This window comes from Megalobrama amblycephala, linkage group LG2 (assembly GCF_018812025.1).
Source record: "Megalobrama amblycephala isolate DHTTF-2021 linkage group LG2, ASM1881202v1, whole genome shotgun sequence".
Classification (NCBI taxonomy): domain Eukaryota; kingdom Metazoa; phylum Chordata; class Actinopteri; order Cypriniformes; family Xenocyprididae; genus Megalobrama; species Megalobrama amblycephala.
In genome coordinates, this window is record NC_063045.1 from 48,437,754 (window position 1) to 48,458,123 (window position 20,370).

At 37.0% G+C, this 20,370-nt stretch overlaps 1 protein-coding gene across 1 annotated transcript in view; it reads left to right on the forward strand.

Annotated features, from left to right (window-relative positions):
* Window positions 1-20,370, forward strand: part of phldb2a (pleckstrin homology-like domain, family B, member 2a) — a 38,414-nt gene that overhangs the window by 15,473 nt on the left and 2,571 nt on the right. Inside the window, exons 4-18 of the mRNA XM_048181659.1 lie at window positions 7-123; window positions 2,754-3,715; window positions 5,693-6,025; window positions 8,603-8,737; window positions 9,892-10,029; window positions 12,224-12,352; window positions 12,684-12,839; window positions 12,939-13,049; window positions 14,354-14,443; window positions 14,553-14,729; window positions 14,842-14,917; window positions 16,413-16,614; window positions 18,116-18,206; window positions 18,321-18,437; window positions 19,511-19,730. Coding sequence (XP_048037616.1) covers window positions 7-123; window positions 2,754-3,715; window positions 5,693-6,025; window positions 8,603-8,737; window positions 9,892-10,029; window positions 12,224-12,352; window positions 12,684-12,839; window positions 12,939-13,049; window positions 14,354-14,443; window positions 14,553-14,729; window positions 14,842-14,917; window positions 16,413-16,614; window positions 18,116-18,206; window positions 18,321-18,437; window positions 19,511-19,730 — 3,054 coding nt within the window. The remainder of the gene's footprint in view (window positions 1-6; window positions 124-2,753; window positions 3,716-5,692; window positions 6,026-8,602; window positions 8,738-9,891; window positions 10,030-12,223; window positions 12,353-12,683; window positions 12,840-12,938; window positions 13,050-14,353; window positions 14,444-14,552; window positions 14,730-14,841; window positions 14,918-16,412; window positions 16,615-18,115; window positions 18,207-18,320; window positions 18,438-19,510; window positions 19,731-20,370) is intronic.

Genomic DNA, 20,370 nt, shown 5'->3' on the forward strand with positions numbered 1-20,370 from the left:
CCTCAGGGTGCACTCTTTGTCTGGGTAAATCTTTTTTCCGTTTCAACCACCCAGAAGAGGCGAATCACATGAAGAACATGCTGCCAGAAAAGACAGCAGGACCCGCACTGTCTCTCAGTACGGGTGAGTGACATCTTCCTCCACCTTACCCCCAGTCAGCTCTTGGTCTTGGTTCCATTCTGCTGTCTTTTCATAAACAGAGTCACTTGCTTGCAGCCTAATTGGTCCTCTCCATTATCATGCCACAGACTGTTTTATACACAGGAAGAGTGCAATTCAGTGCCATCTGTTCTGCTCTTCTGCGCTATTTTTGTGTTTGTTTGCTTATTTGTTAAACATGCAAATATGCTCATCAGTCTCAATCAATGTTGTTTTCTTCTTTCCAGTCAACATTACCTGTAATTTCCCACGAACAGGGTACAAAGTAGGCCTTAAGCTTTTAATAGTTAGCTTTTTCTAAACAAAATGTCAGTGAAAGGAGTTGCTTAAACTTCTAAGAATGCTCATTGTCAACTCCAAAGGTCAAATATTATATAAGATATTATTATTTTCTGTTCATTTCAAAGGGTTAATTCGCCCAAAAATGAAAATTCTGTCATTAATTAAGATATTTTTGATGAAATCCAAGAGCTGTCTGACTCCTCCATAGACAGCAATTTAACCACCAATTTCAAGGTCCAGAAAGATACTAAAGACATTGTTAAAATATTCTACGTGAGCACAATGGTTCAAACTTAATTTTATGAAAAATATCTTAATTTGTGTTCCAACGATGAACGAAGGTCTTACGGGTGTGGAATGACATGAGGGTGAGTAATTAATGACAGAATTAACCCTTTAAATGAGGCTTGAGACGTGTCTAAATACAGTTTAAAACCAAGATTTGTGTAAATTTGTGATTATAGCAATAAACCCTAAATAAAATATATATTATGTTTAAAAAAGGATGCTGTAATGAGTAACATAATTGCAAATTTTGCCTAAATTCGTGCAGAAGCAGCTAAGCTAATCAAGGGCCAAATAGTTGTTGAAGAAATGTGTTGTATTTGTTTGTTTACAGGGTTAAATGATGGAGCTTAATAAATTAATTTTATGGAATGCTTTTGTTATAATATTAAAATGGTGTATATATAAAAATAGTAAATTTATAAATGGAATGTCAATTCGACAAATTTTGACATTGTATGATTTAAATTATTGATACATTCAAGAAGATCAAGACTTTGGCATTCTTGAAAAAAAAAAACATCATTTAGGGGAAATGCTGGCATTTTATGCATTTTAAACTAGTTATGCATTTTTAAAAGCTAGTTTTAAAGCTACATTTCATGCTAGCTTAATTTTATGTTACATTATGACTTATCTAATAGATCTCACAACAAAATGCTTTAAAAACGTCATGGGACCCAATGTGTAATGTATTCCTGGAAAATGGCACCTCTGCTTTTCTTCCCTACTTTTCTCTTTCTCTTTCTCTGTGAGCTTTGTGTTGGCTGAGAGACCTTGAGTTAATACAAACAGTCATCTTACCATCATGTAGCCGCAGCTGTACAAATGACCATGTTACCTTGTAAATAAATGACAACGTAAAATCCCATCCATATGGCTCCAGGTCAACCACTTAGCTAAAATGATTTACTACCCAAAACGCAGATAAACATTCTGGAGTGCAGGTGGTCCTTAAATGTGTGTGTGTTTCCTGATGGAGACCACCACTGCTCCCACAAATCGCACTCCGGTTGCGGAGGAGTTCTGACCCAGTCCCTTTCCTCTGCTCCAGTGCCAGAAAGTACAAGCCCATTCTGGCTTTGGTTCTTCCATTTTTAGACAACGCTTTCCCCCCTAAAACCCAAGGCATTCATATTTGTGTGGGCTGAGATTTGTATGTGAAAGCTGTAGTCAGCTGAGCACATATGACCCTTGAACTTAAGCAAAACCTAAAAATTAGCCAGAACACACTTCTGATTTCCCTGTTTATTTTGTCAGATTTTGCAGACTTGTTTGTGAATGTGTCTATGACAACCTGTCCAAACATTGAGCTTTTGTATTAGTACAAGAAGATTGCATCAAGGGTTCGTCCTGTTACAACTCTTGATTATTTCCAGTTAAGTGCATAACTGCTCTGTCATTTCCCTGATGCAGTTTCTGTCTCCATTAAAATTTGCATGCCTCCAGATGTTTCATTTGGCTTTAGCTTTCCACCATTAGATCTCAGATGAATTTATGGGTAAAGACCTTGTGTATATTATACCTTAAAGGGGTCATATCATGAGGAATCAAAAATGAAGCCATACGATAGCTTTTTGTGAGGAACAGACTGAAATTGAACTCTTTCCCTGCGATTGATGAAATTTTACTGCTTTCCATGTTTTCACTGTAATATGCTGGGGGGTGCTATGATGGACTTTATCTACTCCATCTATGTTTTAATCATCGTAATGAATCTGATCCAGATGTAGTCTTTGACAAAAAGACATTTTTTTGCTCAAAATGTTGCTTTTTAATGAAACTTACCCACATTCAAGTGTTAATAAAATAGAATGCATGAAGCTAGAATAAAAAGTTTCGTCAAACGCTGGCACTCAAATCTCATTAGTCACAGAATCACTGCCTTGACGAAAAAGAATTGAGAGGTTTGAGAAGTCAAAAACAAATTAAGTTTGCATTGAATGATTGATTGAAACCTGGTTCGATCCTTCATTAGGCACCACGTTTGAATGTGCACAGGCATAAATTACCTTTTTTCCCCCCAGACACAACAAAGTTTCATTCCAATGGCGGCACATTGGTTGGATCCAGTGTTCGTGGCACACGCTCCAAGGCAGAGCTTCAGGAGTTGATGGAGAGCTTGCAGCGCAGGAAGTCCGCTCTAGAGGCCAGCTTAAAGGCTACTGCAGACCGCGGTTACCTCACTTTGTCCCCACCTCCCAGTCCCCAGTCGGCTTCTTCCTATCTACAGGACCGTCCACCACTTTCTATACGAGTCCCCTCCCCTTACACACCCTCCAGCAGCCTGAGCATGCCACCATCACCCCACCAATCAGAGCGCCCTATAAGTCCTGTCCCGAGCCAAACCCGTGCCCGACATCAATCACAGGACAACCTGTTGCTTTGCCACCCTTCGGAGGGGCGACATCCCAACACTGCCAACTCACTCCTTTCTATGTGGAATGGCTCTTCTTCCTCCTACATGACCGATGCTCTTCCTTCATCTCGCCGAGGTCCAAGCGGTGCAGCCAGCATGCCCTCCAGCCCTCGCTTGGGACGCAGGCTTCTAACACGAGATGGGGAGTCTAGTGTTGAACCAACGCTCCGCCAAAGGAAATACTCCACCGGCTCCCTGAATGGCCTGGGGGGACATAGTCGCTCTCTGCCCAGGTTGTATCGAGGAGACGCCCCAATGCTTTCTTTGCCACCCCGACGTACCACCAAACCACGCCGCAGCCTTCCGTCCTTGGAGAAACCTCCAGATGTGACCGTGATAGCCAACGTGACCAGCAGTTCTCGCAGGGCCAGCCTTTGCTCTGTGGGCTCTGCTCCATGTTTGGATCTAGGAGTAGGAGAAAGGCGGCTGTCATTTGGTAAAGGAGGCCTGGGGCCTGGCATGGGGCCGAGAAGGGGCAGTATCAGTTCTCTCAGTGGAAAAGAAGAGCTCAGAGATTATCATCAGAGACAAAGAGATGAGAGACTTCGAGAACAGGAAGTGGAAAGACTGGTAAGAAGAACTGCACTCATCCAAAAGAAACACTTGAATCCAGGGAGTCTCAATGAGGTTTCAGAATTTTCTTTTAAATCACACATCACATGATATTATTATTATTATTATTATTAATTTTATTAACTTTTTATGTATATATTATTATTATATATATATATATATATATATATATATATATATATATATATATATCATTATTGTCTTTTAATTCCTCTTCACATTATATTAATTTTTGTAGTTTATATAATAAAAAAAGTAGAAATAATGTTTTTTATTATATTATATTTTATTATATTATTATTAAAATACCATTTCAGATAAAATATATTTGATTAGCAACCTAACATATAGCATATGTAGCATAACTAAAATCAGAGAGGTTTTATTGTACTTTTGCATCCGGCACAATTTGTAGCTTACTTTTATAGCTACGGCTCTAAAAATGATGCTGATCATTTTAAAGTATATCAGCATAAATTCATAAGTTCATAGAAATCAAAAAGTGAGGGAGTTTATTGTGTTAATATAAGTAATGTGAAATATTGTTTAAACTTTAATTCCCTATAAATCTCAGCCTTGAATCCAGCTCTTTTGGTTTCAGTAAGTGTCCTTTGAGACAGCGGCGAGACATGAAAGTGTCAAGAGGACTTTGATCTGTGCCGTGTTCTTGGCCTGGAGCATTATAAGTGCGGTTCGCTGGATTATTCACACTCTTTCATGCACTTCAGACTTAATGAACTTACATTCACAGCTAAACCAAAACCTTAAGTGTGTATGAACCAGCTGGTGAACACACTTTAAATAAGTTTTTGCTTTCGACCTTTATGAGAACTTGAAATGTTGCCTCTAGAAGGTCACATGATAACCGAGCAAAAGCACTGCAACTGTAGTCAAACCATCTGATCTGACCGCAGGGGCATGTGTGTTTGTTTGTCTGTGCAACTAAATTAGTTCCGTTCCATGGCCACAACCCACTGCTAAGAAGGCATGTATGATACAAACCTAAACAGCACATTTTATGTATAATCTATTATTTTAAAGATTAAAGTTCCCCTATTATGCTTTTTTCGAATAATATCTTTCATTCAGTGTGTAATATAGCTGTTTGTAAATGTTAAAGGTCTGCAAAGTTTCAAAGTTCCAGTCTCACTTCTGTAACATGGGTTTGTAACAAATTAGCATAATGCCTAGGTTATTCATTGGCTGCTGTCGAACAATGTCTACTTTGACCCGCCCTCAAACACTGTAGTTGTAGCTGAGGCCTGGAAGAGTTTGGTTTGTGTTGTCAACATGACGTATTTTCTGCGCTGAAAATCCACTTTGAATGCACTTGAAAAAGATGAGGATTCGGACTGGAATTGCCATCATTACTTTTCGCATCATTTTGTATCAAGTACTGAGGAAGTCTCTGGAGCTGAAATTCAGATATAGTAATGGGCGTTTCGTTTCTGACACATGCTGTAAGCGGTAGACCAATCACAACAGACTGCACCGTCTGACCAATCAGAGCAGAGTAGGCTAACGGAAAGGAGAGTATTAGAGAGGCAGTATATTTGAACAGACCATTTTCAGACTTTTTAAGAAATTAGGTGATGTGCAGTGTATATTATGAGCAAATCAAAGTGTTTTTTGACCTTGGATGCATGTAAACCTATTGTAGGAGACCTCCAAAACAAAGTTAGAAACCTTTAAAACAACATAATATGGGCACTTTAACTTCAGACTATTGAGCTCAGCCAGTTTTGTTTATAATATATAATGTATCGGGTACAGTATGTTTCAAAAGTCTGAGAAAATGTTTCTATTTTGCATTATATTAGGTTACAAATTATATAAACAGAATCTTAAATATTAGTTTTGCATTGCAATGTTTTGGTTTAAGATTTTTTTAAAACCTGAAAACACATTTTCACATAAAACAAATCCATATCATCAATGAAGCCTAAGACTGTTTTATTTTTCGTTCCACTCTAGGAGCGCCAACGGCTTGAGACCATCCTGTCCCTGTGCTCTGAGCTGGGCCGGTCTGATCTGTGCCGGATGGAGACTGATTCGGGCGTCTCAGCTGTGTCGGACCTGCAGAAGATCAACCGAGAGCTGGAAAAGCTGCAGGTGTCTGATGATGAATCTGTGTTCTCAGACTCTGCAGCAGTGTCTCTGGATAGCGGGTATCTGGGTAAGGGTCGGACAGAGATCCTCACCCAGAGACAGCGCAGACTCAGCGGACACAGGGAGACCAGGCCCCAGTCACCCACCACCAGCCTACGGAGCTCAGCTCCCTCACCCTCTCCACACCTCCGCAGCAAGGTGAGACACTGCGCAATATGTACTTATCTTCCTGAATACAAAAAATGTTTTTTACTTTTTTAACATCTGCATCTTGCATCTACATGTACCATTACTGATGTCTAAAGGCAGGAACACACCAAGCCGACGGTCGGCCGTCGGGCAGTTTTTCTTTGTCGGCTGACTACATTTTCTCAGTGTGTTCCGCACCGTCGGCTGAAGTTGGTCCTATTCTGCCTTTTTTCGGCCGATTCGAAATTTTGAATCGGCGTTGGAGCTCGTCGGTCCGTCGGGCCATCTGATCATTCTGATTGGCTGCTCAGCTACTGCCGCCTGCTGTTTCTGAAAGGCATTTCATCTCATGTAGGCGCAGAACTGATGTGCTGCTTGGCCGACGTGAGCCAACCCCGCAGTCTGCTTTTGTCTCCACTAGTTCGTCGGCGTCGGCTTGGTGTGTTCTGGCCTTAACCCTTTCTGGGTCTCACAAAAATACTTTCTGGGTCTCACAAAACCTATCCAAGAGCATGTCTGGGTCAACACATACGTATTATTAGGAAAAAAAGTAAATTTTACATTATCAAAGTCATGTGTGTCAGAGGTGAATACATGCAGGTTAAGAGTTTTAGGTTTCTTATTATTGTGTAAGCGCATATATCACTTTGAGAAAACCACTGAAAACCACAGAAAATCAAAAATATTACACATGACTGTACTATTTACCAAAAATACTGAAAATAATGCTGTATGAACCATTTATGTTAAATATGGTCTAAAAAATTGTTTGAAAGGAGGTCTGGAAATTTGAGTCGGGAAAAGTATGGAATTTTGAAATGTGTAAAACTCAGTATATTGAAATAATTACATATAAATGTTATATATATATATATATATATATATATATATATATATATATATATATATGTGTGTATGTGTGTGTGTGTGTGTGTGTGTGAGGAAAAATAATTTGTGTTTGTGTTGTGGTTATTTACCAAATTTAATCTATGCTAAATTAATTAAAATATAAATTAAATAAAAAAAAAAGTAAAATCTAAATAAAAAAGCATGATTTTTACTAACCCGTACAGTAATGAATATTGATGTAAATTATTATTATTTTATTTAATTCTGGGATAATTAGGTAGAGTACTTAAGATAATTAAGTATATTATGAGTATATTATCCCCATTACTAAATTCTCATCATGTAACACTAAAATCTAATTCTCATTAGTGTAATGTGAAAGAAATGTATATATTATTTAAATTATAGTTATATATCATTGTATTTGTTGCAACTTTAGTAAATGCAGATTTAAAAAATCAATTAAAAAATATATTGTAATGTTTTTTTTTTTTTTACAGTAACTTTGTTTTAAAGTTGAAAATGACCAGTCATTTCTTCATGAAATCCATTCTTCTATTAATTTCACCTCCAAACTGCATAGTTATTTCTTGCCACAGTGATGTTTATTCTTACTGTATATACCATCATCTCTAGTGTGTTCAAATCTAAAGCAGCTGTGTATTCAATATCCCTGATTGAACTAATGATGCAGTGGAAAGTATGCATCCCTTTGGGATTTGAAGTATGCAAAACAGTTTGGGAATGCTGTGGAGTCTTTTTACCTGACACACTCACTGTTGATGTCTGTTTCTAAACAGCACGACAGAGTGAACTTTGACCTTTCAAAACGCTGACCTCACACTCTTTGCAGTCCGACACTGAAATGAGTTTTAAAACAGATTCCGTCTGTGTTTTAACCACATAAGGTGCCAGTTCCAGCTCAAGATGGGGACTATGTGGAAGAAGTGTTTTTTTTCCATTGGATACCTAAAATGACATAATGGTGTGTTTGAGTTTAATAGACTTTCTCAGGAGAGAGGGGCAGTTATTGCCTCTCCTGCAAGAGGAGAGGAACAGGAAATGACTCTATTCCCCGGTGGATTTGCTGTGCATTTGTGTGCATCTATGTGCTCAAGACACATGTGACGGTAATTGTTGGAAAGAAACACAGAAATGCAAGGAAAGAATGCATCTCATCTGCATATCATTTCTCCCACATTTATCCTCTCCTCTCAAGCAATATTTCTTGATAAACTCTCATGTGACAGTTGCTATTGTTGATCACAGTTTGCATTTAAACATATGCACAGATCCATCCGCTGCTGGATATTTCTGGTAAATGTCAAATGCATGGAGATCAGACGCCATTATCAGACAGAGGCGGCTCTGTAGTCTCGCATCTGTTGCTGAGCTACATTCCTCTGCGATGTCACTGAAAAACCTTGTGCACGGCCAAGTTAACTATCCATGAGGAGCTGGATATTCAATTCAGAGTTCAGTCTCATGTCAGGTCTGAATGTCTGTATTTGTGAGTGTTTAATCCATCTTTTCAGATCCTCCTGTAATTTTGATTATGTGTTTGCTATATCAGTCAAGAATAATCTGCAAAATTTCCTAAAAATGTCACGATGGTCCGAACAAACACTCAATCGCCCAATCATCATACAGGACTGAAATTAATCATTTTATAAAGTGCATTGTCTGTTAAAGTATGTCTGATCTCTAATGTTTTTGTGTGTGTTTTTTTTTAAGCAGGTGTCTGAAGACAGGCAGCTGAGGCAAGAAGTGACACGTATAGAAGAGGAGAGGATTCAGGTGCTTAACAACATCGAGGAACTTGAACAGAAGATCAGAGATCTAGACACACAGATGGATGAGTCTATCCGAGAGGTGTGTGTGCTTAAATGAGAAGCTTTAAAGTGAGGTAACATGTTTGATATGCGTTCCTGTAGCTCAAACAGTAGAGCGTGGCGCTAGCAACGCCAAGCTCATGGGCTTGATTCCCAGAAATCGCAAGCCGTTTCAAATAAAAGCATTTGCCAAATGCATTAATGTAAATGTCTTTGATAGACAGATCTCTAGATCAAATTTGTTTATTCAGCAACAGTGTTATTTTAGTATTATTTTTATATAATATTATAGTATTCATATTTTGAATGAACTTTTATTGTTTTGTTTTCAGTTTTAATTTTAATTTTAACTGGGAGATTTATATCCTATTCCAGGCCCAAGCGCAAACATAAAGCTTGCGCAAAGCACCGGCAAAAGTAATGATTATGAATGTGTTGGAGAAAATAGCAAGGAGACATTTTAATTATTTGTTAATAAACTAGTGTTTTCTGAGCCAGTGTCAGCTGCAAAGAAGAAGTTGATGATGCTGCCTCGCCATCTCTGCACTAGTGGACGCGCTTTTAGAGAGAAATGCACCTTTCATACAGCTTATATTATCAGAGAGTTGTTGAAAAGCTAGACATATATATATTTATGTCTGTGACATGCTTCAATTTCACGGAGAGCACAACGCTTTGTTGTTATTGTGGGTTTACACAAATAAAAGTAGATCCTTAAAAGTAGTTTTGAATAATGCATTACTCTTATCTGTATGACCAAAAATGACAAAGTATTTTACGTTGTTTCCGCTATTATCGGGAAAAAATGAAAGTGATTGCATCGGCGCCTCCATGTCATGCAGTAAGCACGCTATACTTTAGCTTCCATACTCCGCACAAACACTTGGATATGTGCCTAAGAATAACGCACATTTATCTTGGTTAACATTAGAGCAAGCAAGCATATAAAGTTGCTACTACTTATATATTTGAAATGATAAGCCATATTTGGGATCGATGGATGATAGGCGAATGTTTGGATTTCCTGGATTTCCTCCACTTCCTGTGGAGTTTTTTTTCAGCAACTAACCGACTAATAAAATTTTGGTCGACTAACATTTAGTCGACTATAAGGGGCAGCCCTAATTAACAGCAAGAACACTGTTCTACAATGAGGCGCTAAAGTCAAAAAGCACTGTCTTGATCTCTCTTTAGATGGAGGTGGAAAGAGCTCTTTTAGATGGTGAGCAGGAGGCAGAGGTCACTCAGCTACAGAGTGATAAAGAAATGCTGGAGCAGCTCAACGCAAAAATGGGAAACATGGAAAAAAATGCTCAAAGAAATCAAACTCAGGTAAACATCAGGTGACAATGTATTTGTACAGCTTGAAAAGATAGAATATAGTATATCAAAACTACAGGGCGAAGTCTCCAAAAAAGCAAATGTGTCATTCCATGTCAAACCAAACTTCCCGGCTCAAATTTTTGATTGTGTTAATATTTTTTTCTGTACAACGACAAACATAAATAGTGATGAAAGCCAAAATATTAAAGGTGCCATCGAACGTTTTTTTACAAGATGTAATATAAGTCTAAGGTGTCCCCTGAATGTGTCTGTGAAGTTTCAGCTCAAAATACCCCATAGATTTTTTTTTATTAATTTTTTTAACTGCCTATTTTGGGGCATCATTAAATATGAGCCGATTTATGCTGCGCGGCCCCTTTAATTCTCGTGCTCTCCGCCCACGGAGCTCGCGCTTGCCTTAAACAGTGCCTAAACAAAGTTTACACAGCTAATATAGCCCTCAAATGGATCTTTACAAAGTGTTCGTCATGCATGCGGCATGCATGCATCGGATTATGTGAGTATTGTATACTGTTATATTGTTTACATTTGATTCTGAATGAATTTGAGGCTATGCTCCGTGGCTATTGGCTAATGCTACACTGTTGGAGAGATTTATAAAGAATGAAGTTGTGTTTATGAATTATACAGACTGCAAGTGTTTAATAATGAAAATAACGACGGCTCTTGTCTCCGTGAATACAGTAAGAAACGATGGTAACTTTAACCACATTTAACAGTACATTAGCAACATGCTAACAAAACATTTAGAAAGACAGTTTACAAATATCAGTAAAAATATCATGGTATCATGGATCATGTCAGTTATTATTGCTCCATCTGCCATTTTTCGCTATTGTTCTTGCTTGCTTACCTAGTCTGATGATTCGGCTGTGCACAGATCCAGACGTTAATGCCTGCCCTTGTCTAATGCCTTTCATAATGTTGGGAACATGGGCTGGCATATGCAAATATTGGGGGCGTACACCCCGACCGTTACGTAACAGTCGGTGTTATGTTGAGATTCGCCTGTTCTTCGGAGGTCTTTTAAACAAATGAGATTTATATAAGAAGGAGGAAACAATGGTGTTTGAGACTCACTGTATGTCATTGCCCCAAGTTTGCATGCCTGTAACTCAAGGATATTTCTTAATATCCTTTAAGATTTTGGTTCTTAACAAACTTTTTTGTTTTCTTCATTTTTAAGGCCCTATATGGTTCAATCCCAGAGATATGGAGATCTTAATGCGGCTCCATGAGTAAATTGGTCAGTTGTACACATTTTTAGTGGTCGAAAACCAAATGTGGGTTACTTGGCATACAGCTGAAACTTTTTTCTTTTAAAGAGGGATATCTGAACAACAAATAATGTTGAAACTAGAAATGTATCATGTTTTTTTTTTCAACACAATTGCATTGAATATACCAGTCTGAGTGCCATAAATATTATTTTTCCAAAGTTTGCATACCTGTAACTAAAAAAGTATTAAAGATATCTTAATATCCTTCTAGATTCTAATTCTTAATAAACTTTTCTTTTGGAATCTTAATCTTTAAGTTCCTATATGATTCAGTTGAATAGATATGGGGATCCCAATGCGACTTCATGTTGAAATTGATGAATTTTACCCATTTTCAATGGTCAAAAACCAAATGTGGGTAACTTTTCAAACAGCTGATACTTATAGTGTTTAAAGCGGAATGTCTGAAGAACAAATAATACTGAAACTAGAAATGGATCTTGTTTAAAATAATTGCATACAAAATACAAAATAGTGGATTACTCAGTAAATATACATCCATTGCATTTAATATTTTGGCTTTCTTCTTCATTTACGTATTTCTTTCATTAGAAAAAAAGATCAAAATTACCTCTGGTTGAGTTGACACTGAATGACCCAAATAAGAGTGTGTCATTCACCTACCGTACGTAAAACTTGTGTGTGAGCGTTTTTAAACAGAAATCATGATTCATGAATACGTTTGCTCTTCAAGTTTAAACTTAAGAAAACTTGTACTGCATTATTAGTGAATTACACCCACCAACGTCACATCTACCTACCTTTTTTTCCGGTTTACCTCTTCCTTGCTCTAACCCAACCTTGCACTTTTTCTATTTCTTTGTCCATCATATTTGTGCCCATCTCACCACTGTGTGCTCTGTATGTGTACGTCATCCATACGCGTCGCCGCTGTGCTGTAGGGCAAAGCCCTGTTGGAGGCTGAGAGAGTTAAAGTAGAGAGGCTAGCTGAGCTGATCTCAGAGCAGAAGACCCAGCTGGACACCTGTCCTGAAGCACTGAAGGAGCAGCTCCAGAATCAGCTATCCAGGGTCAGTCAGTTACCGTGGTCTCCCTCGTACCTGCGCCCTCCTGTGCGGCCAACTATTCTGCTGTCTGTCTCTCACAAACACTTCCTGTTGTGTTTTTTCCTCTCTGCAACAGCTCTGGAAATACCATTTGTTCTTGTTGGTAGGCCTTCCTTCTCTGTGTGTTTTAACATACCCAAATTTCCTGAGAATGTGACCTTTAGTCACTTTTCTGTTTAGCGCAATCCTGTGAATTATTGCTGATTGTTCAGTTAGTTTAGTTTGGAGTTACACCATGTAAAAAATTGCAATTTATTGCCTCATGCTAAGTGTTGTTGACTTTTTTTTTTGGTAGGACACTGAAGCTTTGGAAGTGGAAACAAAGCGTTTTGAAGATTTGGAGTTTCAGCAGCTGGAAAAAGAGAGCTGCCAAGATGAAGAGAAAGAGACGCAGATGCAGCAACTCCTCAGAGAGATTGCTGAATATCAGAGATCTGTTGTCACTCGCAAGGTGTGTAGACGGTTTTTAACTTGGAGTGTTTGTGTGTGCACAAAGAGCTTTTTATAATCGTATTTTTCCTTCCGTACATAAAAACGGTTTGCATTATAGGAGAGGCTACTTACCCTGAAGAAGCAGTCGACCCAGATTACCCAGCAGGCACAGCGGGAAAAGGAGAACTTCTTGAAAGAGAAGAGCAACCTCATTTATATGCTGCAAAGGGTAATTATATATACACAGAAATGTGTTATATATTGGGGCTGTCAAAATTAACACATTAAAGCATGCAATTCATTTTTTCAGTTTAATTAAAAATATTTACGCAGCATCCATCATTCTTTGGCTGCGCTACAGTATATGATCACTCTATCATTCATTCAAGTGCTATTAAACCATTCAAGCACAATAAGACAAAAAAAAAGAACTCAAATCTGTACTGGCGCGCTGTCTGTGAAGCGACTTTCTGTGAACAAACACTTGAAACGCACGCACAGAAAGCCATTTCAGACTTTAATGGAAAAAACACAAAAATATGTCAAAATTCCTGTTTTGTTGAGTATCCTCATAGGCACAGTCTTAAATGAGTTAAAAAGTTTTAAATGAACGTAAAGAGTTGTGAAAATAGGATGTGTGTCAGATCAGGTCTTAAAGTGACAGCAGCCTAATAAACCTGCTGCTGTCTGTCGTTAATGTTAATCAAAGAACAAAAGACAAAGAGAAAATCACTCACTGCTCTTGACTGAATAACTTTTGTATCTTTAATAAGGATTCATCTATATTCAATTTATTATTTATGCAGTGAAGACTGTGCAGTGTTTGATTATTCAATTTCTGTATATTTACCTGTTAGACCTACCTGAAAATATTAAAGCACTGTTTACAAGGCTACATGGGCCAAAAACAATGAAAACAATAAAAAAATTTGTGCATTTTAGCAGGGCAGGTAAAAATCTTGGTTTAAAATGGGTTCATGTAAATATTGTTTTAAGTTCACTTAAATTAAAAGTTATGTTTTTAAAGCCTCTTAAATGTTAAAATTGATAGTTTTCAATTATACTGCAAAGTTGAATGGTAATACTAATAATGGCTAAAATTGAGAAAAAAGATAGAGGCATCAGTATCAGTACTGGTGTCAGTGATACTGGCCTTCATTCAAAGTGCTTAGTAAAAAGAAGCCATTAAACAAATATTTAAAATATAATGTTTTTATGTTATGTCCTTATGTTTCTCAGACCTAACTTAACTAATGTATAGTCACTTCCCATTAAGATCTCATTATAGACATGTTCCACTAACTACAAAATGTCCAGATTCCTTTTTGACCTATACATGTATAGTTTTATCGTTTGAAATTGAGCAAACTCAAAATATTTTCTTGAAAATTGTGCTTGTGCTGTCTTTCTTTACAATATGTGACACTTGGTTTAATATTTTGTTATCTGTATTATGAGGATATTCATACATGTGTGTGTGTGTGTATGTATGTATAGATTTGTTCATTTCTGAATGGTCTATTTTCTCTTCAGGAACGGGAGAACCTTTCATCTCTGGAGAGGAAGTACTGTGAGCTGACAGGTGGTCAGGCTTTTCCTCTTAACCCTGTGTCCATGAAGGAGGTATTGCAGACTAATTCTACGAGTAAAGAAGAAACTAAGCTCAGGAATGACAAAAAAGGTTTTTTTCAATATTGAAAGACTATTTTATCTTTCTGTTTGAATATTCCAGCACTTTCGTTCTCTGGAGGAGAGGAGGCGGAGCAATGGAAGTAAAGAGGGCGGAGTTCTCCTGAGTGACAACGGAATGTCTCGTAAAAGAGAGAGGCAGAGCTCTGGAAACTTAAACTCTGCCCTTAATCGCAGTCTGTCTCCCAAGGTCAGACAACAGATACGGCACATTGGAAAAGTATTTGATACAATCTTCAAAGAGCAATTTACATTTCAAATTTCAGTGCTCATGGTTTATGTGGAAGGGAGGTTTAAACGGTCTCTTTTGCTCTGTATTCTTAATCCTGCAGCCCCATATGCCACTGTCTCAAAGCTCTAGCTGTGGTAGTGTACTCCCCCGCACCCTGTCTGTCACTCGCCGTCTGCCTAACACGCTGATTCCGTGACCTGTTAAACATATGACACAATGTTAAAAATATCGCCATGGATGTAAGTCGTGAAAAATAAAGTGGAAGTAGTAAATATAAATGTATTGTTTAAATATACACTCTTGTATAGGAAGGGTAACAAATATATTGATATAACGCTGATTCATCAAATTGTGAAGTTTATGACACTCACATTTCTACAGATCTACAATTCAATATGTATATTTAATATTTATTAAGTATATTTATTTGTATTAGAAATACATAAAAATATTTTTCTTTTTATTACAGGGCTAAACATATGCACATACATAAAAGACAAGAAAATATATACAGTTATTGTTTTTGTTGTCTTTGTTAAAAATATCCACCTTATTTTGCAACATGGATGTAAGCCACACACTCGTGAAAAATAAAGTGGAAGTAGTAAATATAAATGTATTGTTTAAATATACACAAATGAAATTAAACCTAAACTTGTATAGTCCACTTTTAAATACACTTTTCCTGACTATGAAGGATGTCTTTCTTTCTATCGAAAAAAATATTTCAAATATATTGATATAACATGCCCAGATGAGTAATAAGGGTCATAATGTTATGAAAAAAATACAAATGCTTTATCAATCGCCTTAATACTTTCCGCTTCCGCCTCAAATTGTGAAGTTTATTGACAGAGCCATTTCTTTTGCGGAAGCGGAAAGTGACAGTTCTATCGTTTACGTTTTTTTGTGTATCGATTTGACATTTAATTGGAAATCTGTAAGGAGAAAAATCCTGGTTTTCCTCAAAAACCTTCATTTCTTTTCGGGAAAAAAATTCTTGGATGGCATGGGGGTGAGTAAATTTATAGAATATTGGAATCCAGGGATCAGAAAATCATGAAACGGCTGATTCATAAAGTTCAGAGACGCAAAACAATTCTGTGGATGGAACCATTTTCGTCGAAATACAGCGAAACAGACAATTTGGTGTCTAAAATGTAAGTCACTTGATATTAAGTTCTTGTTCATTAAACTGTACGCTGAATAAAATCAATATCATGTTTGTAATCATGCTAATATTTGGACAAAACGGCGCTCTTTGTGTAATATTGGTTAACTATTTTAAATTATATAAATATGAAATATATACAGGGGCATTTTTGACTCATCTCGAATTCTGGGGCTTTCTAAAGGCATTTTAATAGACTAAATCACACAGTGAAATCGTGCACTCTAAAAATGCACACGCACTAGTCTAACCTACTACACTACGTCACGTAGTGTATGCGTGCACTCAATGGGTATGTTTTTGTAAAGTGAGGGACATACTCGATAATATCAGATAGTTAAATCAACAATTACGATATCATAGATGATATATAACGCACACCCTACAGCACTGGCCCGATCGGGCAAGTGACCGTTCCGTCTACTGTCCCGAGCATCGTTCACATGGGCCATCGGGCAGTCCTTATTGTCGAGCCCTGTATTAAATTATTTTCTTCTTTATTCTTGCAGCAGGTCAACTGTATCTAAATGACGAGAGGCAGAGGATGAGTGAGATGTCCAATAGGACGGTGTCTGAGACAAATGTCTTCCTGGAGCCATTCCACTACCTGGATAATGGACATAACTTTGACACAATGAGCGTGGACAGTACAGAAAGCCTGGAGACCAGCATTTCCGCCTGTTCACCGGACAACATCTCAAGGTGAGACCAAGACTTTGATAAAGATCATGATGAGTCTTTTCTGACAATTCAAAGCATATTATTTTGCATTTAGTATTTTAGCATTTAGATGGTAAAGATATTTGCGGGAAACTTAACGATGCGGCTTTTTTTTGGAGGCTAAGAAAATAATTTAAAGGCGCAGCTAATGATTTCTGAGAAACACTGTTGATATTTCAGATTTCAAACAAACACACCCCTGCCTTCATTGCTCCTCCCTGAAATAACGATCACGCTATTCAACAGGCAACCACTAACAGCTGCGCTGGCTCAGTATGGATGAATCAGCTATGATTCAACAACAACAACAGCATATGACAGCATATCTTGGTTCTGTGGAACATAGCAAAAACCAACATTACACTCGCATCGAGCAGAAACAAAGCAACCTCTGCATCCGTTTTCAGGACTTCCTGTTCTCTATGGTCTCTCCAGCGCTGGAAAGGTGTTCCAATATTAACGCTGGTCCAAGCGCTTACCTGCTTCGTAACTCTTCTTTTTCAATTATATTCCTCTGACCTTTTCCTCTTTGGTAATATCTCGGCCATCTCTCTATTAACAGTCTTCCTACAAATGTCCCCTTGGTCACTCTTTCTCCTCCCCCATCATGAGCATATATATGCCCCACCCCCTATTTCTGATTGGCTACGAGAGTGTTGTGGCGATCTGTCCGATCCACTTTGTTTTTTCTCCTATTTACACAGCCAGGACTATGTGCAAACACAATGTTTTTTCAACACACACAGAACAGACATCTAGCAAATATTCACAAAATTGTTTGTTTGGGTGTTGATTTAAATTTTCAACAGCATTTCACAAAATCGCTTACTGCACCTTTAGGTTACACTTTATTTTACAATGCCGTAGTTACATCTACTCAAATAAGTACTGAGTACTATTAATTAACTACATGTACTTACTATAGAGTTACAGTTAGGGTTAGGGATTGGTTTAGGGTTAGTTATTTGTAATTATGCATAATTTACTATAGTAAGTACATGTAGCAACGTGTAACTACGGCACTGTAAAATAAAGTGTTACCTACCCTTAAAGCCTGGTACACGGTAACATCCACTTTAAAGGCAGCTTTATAAAGTAGCTCAATCATTATATTGTTGGCATTAAATTGTGTCAAGTGAGTAAGAAGTGTGTGTGTTTTTTTTGCTTTGCAAAAGTTTAAATGTATTTATTACTGTTTATAAGAATGCTGTATAGACAGAAGTCTGCCTTTAAGTAGCCCAGATATACACACATCCTGTCTGAGGAATTTTTATTGCATTCCAAGGTCGTTCCAAGTAGCTGAATCTTAAGATGCTCTGGAGTGCATTGCCAAATGAGGTTGAAGGTTTCAAACCTGATTTTATTGGCCAATACATTATTTTTATACTAGGAAAGTCTTATAATGACCTGAAAATCATTAGTTTAAAACACAATGTCTAACAAAAAGTGTGTGTGTGTGTGTGTGTGTGTGTGGTCTGAACAGTGCCAGCACAGCTAACATGGCGAAGATAGAGGAGATGGAGCGCATGCTAAGAGAAGCTCATGCTGAGAAGAACAGACTGCTGGAGCACAGGGTACATCAGTTTCTTCCTAAACTTTCTTTTCTCTGAATCTGCATGCTTATTAAACAACTTCCAATATACAGATACATGAAAACAGAACATGTGTGTGTTGTTTCTGCTCTGCAGGAGCGGGAGATGGAGTTGCGCAGACAGGCTCTTGAAGACGAGAGGAGGAGGAGGGAGGACTTGGAGAGGAGACTGCAGGAAGAGACAAACCGGAGACAGAAACTAGTGGAGAGAGAGGTGAATCTCCAGGAGAGAGACATAGAGACAAGTCGAAGAGAGGAAGATTCATCTTACAGCATTTAATGCAATTCAAAACTCCGATTATGGATGCACTGACTTAGAAAAAAAAAAAAAAAAAAAAAAAAAAAAAATATATATATATATATATATATATATATATAATAAGCAGACATAATGTATAAACAAGAATAAATATAAATAAATATTATAATATAACATATAATACGATATATAAATATTATAATAGAACATAATATATAAATATTATGTTTCATTAGTGATATCTGTCTTCTAAACTTTAAAACCTACTTTTTAACTATTTTCGATAATTATAATCATAAATGATGCATCATAAAAGCTAAAAAATATGTTTGTTTTTTCTTTACAAAAAAAAATCTTGTTTGCTTTTTTAGCTACTGTTTTTTTTAATCTATGACATAACACGCTGTCAGGATCCAAAATTAACTTTTTGCCAAGTCATCACTTTTTTTTAGAATTTATCATCCAAAAATATTTTCTCTGACAAAGCCTGTATTTTGCATCATAATTGTTAAGGGGCTTTTTTTGTCCTAATATGCATGTTGTCCATATTTATTGATTATATTATGAGTAGAAAATGCTGTAGATCCTATATAATGCTATAAATGTACCTTTATAATAATAATAATAATAATAATAATAATAATGATTATATTATTATTATACATTTATTTATTGAGTGTTTTTCAGGGTACTCAAAAATGCTTTACAAGAGATAAAAATAACAAAAGCAGTATAGCAAAAGCTTAAAAATAACAAAAGCAATATAATAAAACCAGAAGCACAACATTAATCACACATTAAAAGCTTATTGCTAATGGTTTTGATTTGATAATCAACCTATAAATATGGGTGGCTCATAAATGAGTGCATCTCTGCATCTAAACAAATCTGAGAGATGTGTCTAGATGTGTCTAGTTAATAAGCAGACTCCCACTCTCACTCTTTACAAATGTGCATGCATCTGTTTACACAGATACACTCCCAAAATTTTAAGAGCTTGTTTAATTTTTTGCCATTTGTGTGTCTAGTCTCGTCCGTTGACACGTTATCTCCCGGTGAGGAAGGATGACTTTGACCTGAGAGGTCACATCGAGGCAGCAGGTCATCATCCTGAAACTTGTTTTCACCTAGCCATCACCGAGAAGACCTGCAGGGGGTTCTTGGTCAAAATGGGTGGAAAAATCAAAACATGGAAGAAGCGCTGGTTCGTCTTTGACCGCAATCGAAGGACGCTGGCATATTATGCTGGTAATTACACTGACTTTTTAGTTGGGCTTATTGAACTTTAGTGTCTGTGGCCTGCTGTGAATGACCACTGAATATTAAAATGTTTATTTGTCACTCGTTTTATATTAACATTTTTAAAATGTGCTTACAGTAATGCATTTCTAATAGAGACCTTGCAGGCAAAATTTCTGGAGGGTAAAATTTAGAAATTTAAAACTTTTATTTTGGATAGTGCACTTTATTTTTCAGACAAAAAGAGTGTTTGTTGAGCTGTAAACATATAAATCATCCATTTTTATTTTTTTTTAACCATTTTTCAGTGATAATAATGAGCAAGCCACAGATATATTAAATCCAGAATATTTATTGAATTCCTTGTTTTAATTTGCATGTTTTTCATCCATGCATGATTGTGAAATGTAAACTAAAAATATTAACTAAAGATGACCTTATTAATAATAAGCAATGCAAAATGAATTTGCCATGAACCTAGTTTACACCACAAGAGGGCAACACTGAGCTGTGCCCTTCATAGACATCACAGGAGACGATGGCTACGTCGTTCAGCACTAACCTGCAAATCATTCTAGATTCATCATACAAAGATCTGTTACCCACCACTTTTATTTTACAGTTTTACTTGTATACTTATAAATAGGCA